This window comes from Entelurus aequoreus, linkage group LG05 (assembly GCF_033978785.1).
Source record: "Entelurus aequoreus isolate RoL-2023_Sb linkage group LG05, RoL_Eaeq_v1.1, whole genome shotgun sequence".
Classification (NCBI taxonomy): domain Eukaryota; kingdom Metazoa; phylum Chordata; class Actinopteri; order Syngnathiformes; family Syngnathidae; genus Entelurus; species Entelurus aequoreus.
This window is the reverse complement of record NC_084735.1, coordinates 26,712,655-26,718,728: the sequence shown is the minus strand read 5'-3', so window position 1 is coordinate 26,718,728 and position 6,074 is coordinate 26,712,655. Positions and strand designations below refer to the sequence as shown.

The following is a 6,074-nucleotide window of genomic DNA, read 5'->3' as shown; positions in this document are numbered from 1 at the left end:
CAAAAAAGTGATGCTCAATCAAGAAATAATGGTTTTGGCACAGGCAGAATTTGATATTTTAATATTGCGGTGTGAGCCTCTTTCCAATCAAATTCCACCATCATTTGGTGACAGTAAGTCTGGCCTTTAGCATGTACTCTTCTCACAGAGACGTTGCCTTTTTATTTGATTCATGCCGAAGCATGCGAGGGGGGTAAAAAGGGACGTACAGTAACAGACGGTCGTCTTCAAAGTCAGACCGTAGAGACGACAAAAAGAGAGCGATGAAATATTTCACATGTGGCGACAAGCGGAGAACACCGCTGCCTACCAGGGAAGGCCTTTGGTGTAACTGCCAGGGAGGAAGATTCTCCTGGTAAATAACAGGTTGCCTTTCATGCCGTCTGCTCGGGCAACAGCTTGCAGACATTGGCAGGGAGGGAGGGGGGAGTAAAGGCGCGGGTGTTAGGTGGGGGTTTTTGTTTTGCACCACCAGCCAAAATCATCACACTGCCAACTACGTTTTCTTTTTTTTTTTTTTGGTTGCATTTCCTCTTAAGTTACAAGAGCGTTTGAACGGGCGTAATGATGCCTTTGGCCAAGCTACACTTTGTTTATGCACAGCAGGGGAAAATGAGCATAAGCAAGCTTTTCCCACACAACAGACGTGCCAACATTAGATTAGCTTCACCATACATTCTGAGCTAACCTTTTCTGACAAGAACGTATACTTTGCCTTGGTAAGTACTGTAGGTGTGCACAGCAGGAGGCCTATAGGCTTATATAGCGATCCAAATGCCAGGTTTTCTCTATAAAATCTCTTTGGCAGTTGTGTGCGTGTAGGTGTGTGTGTGTGTAATGCATTACCAGTAAATGTATATATTTACTTATATTACCAGTTTACAGCACATGTTGACTTCCTCTGTATCTTTATGAGTGTTTTAAAGGGTTAAAACAAAAACATTAAAAAATAGTTAGTTTTTAATACAGATTTCAGGGTGAAAATATGAAAAGAAAATTAAAAATTGCTAGATTTTCCTGATTTTCAAATCTGACAGTGTGGAAAAAGTTTAAATGCCTTGTAAGAGTTATAAATTCTGTAAACATCCTAGTTTTCAAGGGTTAAAGCCTTCGAAATATATTTAATTTATGTTTGTTTCAGTCGTTTAGTCAGGGGTTTTTTTTGTTGCAGTTTTTGGGGAGCTAATATTTTTGTCTCCAAAAAATCTGACACTGTAGAAGAAAAAAAACATGAAATAAATTTTCAAATTAAAAAAAAATGTAAACACTAGATTTTTCCTGAAATTTTTGGAAAGCTGACATTGTTTACTTTTTTTTCTAATCGTAACAGTGTAAAATGTAATTTAAAGGAATAAATTAAAAAGCCTGAAATAAAATCCATATGTATAAATTGAGGTGTGGAAACATCCGTTTGAAGTAGTTTTAAAAGACGGAACTAATTTTTTTTGTTGCAGGTTTTGGGGAGCTAATATTTTTGTCTCCAAAAAATCTGACACTGTAGAATAAAATACATTTTCAAATTTTAAAAAAATAAAAACATTAGATTTTTCCTGAAATTTTTGGAAAGTTGATATTGTTTACTTTTTTCCAATCGTAACAGTGTAAAATGTAATTTAAAGGAATAAATTAAAATGCCTGAAATAAATTCTATTTGTATAAATTGAGGTGCGGAAACTTCCATTTGAAGTAGTTTTAAAAGACAGAACTCATTTTTTTGTTGCAGGTTTTGGGGAGCTAACATTTTTGTCTCCAAAAAATCTGACACTGTAGGAAAAAAAAACATTGAATCAATTTTCAAATGAGAAAAAAGCTTTTTTTCCCAATCGTAGCAGTGTATCCCTACATTGTGGCAGGGATACGTCAGCATGAAGTAGTTTTGAAAGATGCACTCATTTAGTCGTTTTTTTTTTTGTTGCAGTTTTTGGGAAGCTGATATTTTTATCTTAAAACCACAAAAATCTGACACAGAATTTAAAAACAAAAAACAAACCTTAAATCAATTGTCAATTTAATCAAACAAAAAAGGTTATATTTTTCCTGAAATTTTTGGAAGGATTACATTTTTTTGTTTTTAAATCCAATCTGATGGTGTAAATTATACATTTAAAACAAAGGAAATAAAAAGCCTGAAATAAACTGTATCTGTATAAATTTAAAAATGTATATTTCTTCAAATTAAGTAGTTTTAAAAGATGCGCTCGTTTAGTTATTTTTTTTTGTTGTTGCAGTTTTTGGGAAGCCGTCATTTTTTTCTTTAAAAAATAAATCTTGATACTGTAGAAAAAATAAAAAAGCATTAAATCAATAGTCTTTTTAATAAAATAAAAAATATTATATTTTTCCAGAAAATTTGGAAAGCTGACATAAAAAAACCCACAATAAAACAGTGTAAAATATTAATAAATCAAAAAATAGAATAAAATGCCTAAAGTAAATTGTATACATAGAAATTAATATATGAAAATGTCAGCATTAAGTAGTTTTAAAACTTTGACTTGTTTAGTCAAGTTTTTTTGTGGTGCAGTTTTTGGGAAGCTGATATTTTTCTTTGAGACAAAATCACACAGTCGGAAAAAAAATGCATTACATAAATTGTCTTTTGTTACTGAATATTTAATTAAATAAAAAAGTATTCCAGAAACTTTTTTGGAAAGCTTTGTATATTTTAGCATTTTAGTAATTTTTAAAGTTGGTCTTGTTTAGTCAGTTTTTATGTTGCTGTTTAAAAAAAATTGACTATGTAGAAAAAATATAAATGCATTAAATACATTGTCAATTGTAGTTAAAAAAAAATCATAAAATGAAGAACAAAAACGATTATATTTTTTTCTGAAATATTTGGAGAGCTCATTTGTAATGGTTATGAGCAGGGGTCCCCAAACTTTTTGGCTTGGGGGCCGCATTGGGTTAAAACAATTTGGTCAGGGGCCGGGCTGTGTGTGTGTATCCATCCATCCATTTTCTACCGCTTGTCTATTTTTGGGGTCGCAGGGGTGCTGGAGACTATCGCAGCTGCATTCGGGTATGGGTATACATATATATATATATATACATACAGTATATTCCTCGCGCACTAATTGACTGAAAGAGCGTGCACTTTGCCGATGATGTCACGTTACCGATGGGAAAATGCATTTATAGACAATATGATTTGCCTGAGCGGCTAGGAGACACAGAGAGTAACAAGCAGTAGAAAATGGATTAGAAAGGACAGATTTTAAAAAACAATATAAAAAAATTAAAAAAATTTAAAATTAAAAAGAAATTCAACCTGGGGCTTGCAGTAAGTCTGGCCGTATTTTGAACACTGGAACCGGCCCGCGGACCGTAGTTTGGGGACCCCTGGTTATGAGTTATGTAAACATCTTAGTCTATAAGGGCTAAAACCCTCAAAAATATATTTAATATATGATGTATTGTAAACAGTATGTTTTAGACTAAAGTCATTTTAAAAGATGGACTCATTACCATTTTTTTGTTGCAGTTTTTGGAAAACTGATCTTTTTGTCTTTAGGAAACACTGAAACTCTAGAGAACATAAAAATGCACCACATACATTGTCAGTTGTAATTAAATATTTAATATAATTAAAACATGACTATCTTTTCCAGATTTTTTTGGAAAGCTAATATGTTTAGGCTTTTTTTTTTTAAAATCTTACAGTGTATAAATAAATTGTCAAATGTAATTGTTGTCAACTGACTAGTATATGATTTTTTTTTTTTGTAATTGCAGTTTTTGGAAAGCTGATATATTTTGTCTTTTAAAAAAGCCGAAACTTTAGAAAATATTTGAAAATGCATGAAATAGATTGTCAATTAATTGTCAATCAATCAATCAAAGCCCTAAATCACAAGTGTCTCAAAGGGCTGCACAAGCCACATCAGGATCCCACATCAGGGCAAGGAAAAAAACTCAACCCAATTGGATTGTTATGCGTTATGTATGTTAATATCAGAGCCAAGCTTAACCCTCCAAAATATATTAAAGTATATTTAAGCCTGAAGAAGTTTTAAAAGATGGACTCATTGAAAGTGTGATTTTTTTTCTTTCCAGTTTAAAAAACAAACAAACATCCAACACTGTAGAAAAAATAAAATGGCAGTTGAAACATGAACATTTTACATATGTATGTAATCATCCTAGTCTTTAAAGCCTCAAATCTTCCAAAATATATTTGATGTATCATACGTATATTTCAGCCTGAAGTATTTTTAATGGACTTGTTCAAAGTGGCGAAAAATATTAATTTATGATTTTCTTTTTTTGTGGTTTTTGAGAAGCTGACAAAATTGTGTCATAAAGACAGTAAAAAAAATGCATCTGCATGCAGTATTCTCTTTTTTTGTGAGTTTAATATGCAAGTGTTTGAGTTAGTAAAAAAAAAAAAAAAAGATATTGCTTCAGTCCACTTCACAGTAGTAGCATACCACAAGAGACCATCTGAGAATTGTCTTAAAATGATAACCATAGACTGTAGTATGTATTGAGTAACTTTCCCAACACTGGTTATGCAACCGACTGTCAAATTATAGTGAAGTCCATCTGATTCCCATCCAATAAATCACTTTTTTTTTTTTACAATTGCGTAACTTCATTCCACTTCATAGGTGGAAAGTTATGTTTCCAGGTGCGTCTAATATGTAGGAATGTAGACAGAATGTACCATGCATGATACCACATATGTGCATACTTGTATACTTTATGCCTACTAACACATTTTTGGGGTTTAAAAAAAAACAAAAACAAAAAACAGGTCAAGAAAAATAATTTAATCAGCTTTCTGCAGGGCACACGTCTGAATCAGGATAGAAGAATGTTTGGATGAGATAATGTGGTATTTCATGGATAAATGGGTAACAGCATCACATTTGAAATTGCTGTTTAGAGTCTCATGTCATCCAACTACTGTACATGTCCAGATGTTGGCAAAAAATATAGTTTGCTTTATTCTACAGCTTTAATCCTTTCCTCTTCAGGTCCTCCTTGGCTTCTCTTATTTGCCTCTGAAGCTCCTCTGCAGCTTGGTCGCAGTCATTAAAAGTGGCTACCCGGTAGCCCACCGTGGCCAGAGAGTAGCAGCCGAAGGACACCAGCAGGTACAGCGGCATGGGCCAAGCCACCTCTCGGTAAGGACGCGGCACTTCCAAGTCCAACAGGTCGAACGCCACCACCGCCCAGACGGCCAAGACGACCGAAACGCCGAACAACCATTCCAGAAGTTTGGTCATAATGGCAGCAGACGGCCTGGAAAGGTATCACATGTATAATACAGTTAGCTTAGCTTTAGCATCGCGACGGGGGGGACAAGAAACAGCGACAATACACGATGGCGAGTGATAAAACAAACAAAAAAACTACACCACAAACTAAAAAAAAAAAAATTGAATTAGCGTTTAAGTTCGTTGTTGGTTTTAAAAAGAGTACGGTAATACAAACCGATGTGTTTACCTCTTGCTGATGGCCAACTGAGTTTAGCGCGGACAGATGACGTCAAAGGCAGAAAGGCATCATGGGTAATGTAGTTAAATGTGCTACGTGACTGTTCCGGTGTAGATTTGAGCTTTTTGAGGAGAAACTCAGTATAGTTAACTTTAGTTTGAACTCGATGCTTATTGGGGGAGGTGGATAAACGACAATTCAGTCAGGAAGTGAATAAATGCCTCGAGACATTTTACAGATGTCATTCCCCTTAGTCCCACAGCTGTTATACACAATTATAACCATAACATGCAAAACACCACGAGTCAACCGGTGACTGCTAACTAGAGAGAATGACAAGTGTTAGAAAATGAATGAATAAATGGATGGATGGACCTTTTTTTGTCCCGCAGCTAGTTTTTTTTAGTGGTCTTTAGCATATTCTAAAAATAAAACACATTTATTTTATATACACATTTTTGTGTTTTTGCCATAAAAGCAGGGGTTTCTTTAAAAAGTGGTGGGGGGGCTTAAAACAAACAACAACAACAAAAAATGTTTGGGGAAAACGTTAAAGTAACAGATATAATATATATATATATATATATATATATATATATATATATATATATATATATATATATATATATATA

General features: G+C 33.7%; 1 protein-coding gene across 1 annotated transcript; it reads right to left on the bottom strand.

Annotated features, from left to right (window-relative positions):
- Positions 1-4,757: 4,757 nt before the first annotated feature.
- dpm3 (dolichyl-phosphate mannosyltransferase subunit 3, regulatory) lies at positions 4,758-5,592 on the bottom strand. The gene is made up of 2 exons (XM_062046322.1): positions 5,452-5,592; positions 4,758-5,247 (listed from the first exon to the last, which is right to left on the bottom strand). Exon 2 carries the CDS (start codon positions 5,229-5,231, stop codon positions 4,953-4,955), a length of 279 nt encoding a protein of 92 aa, XP_061902306.1. The 5' UTR covers positions 5,232-5,247; positions 5,452-5,592; the 3' UTR covers positions 4,758-4,952.
- Between the last annotated feature and the right edge of the window lie 482 nt (positions 5,593-6,074).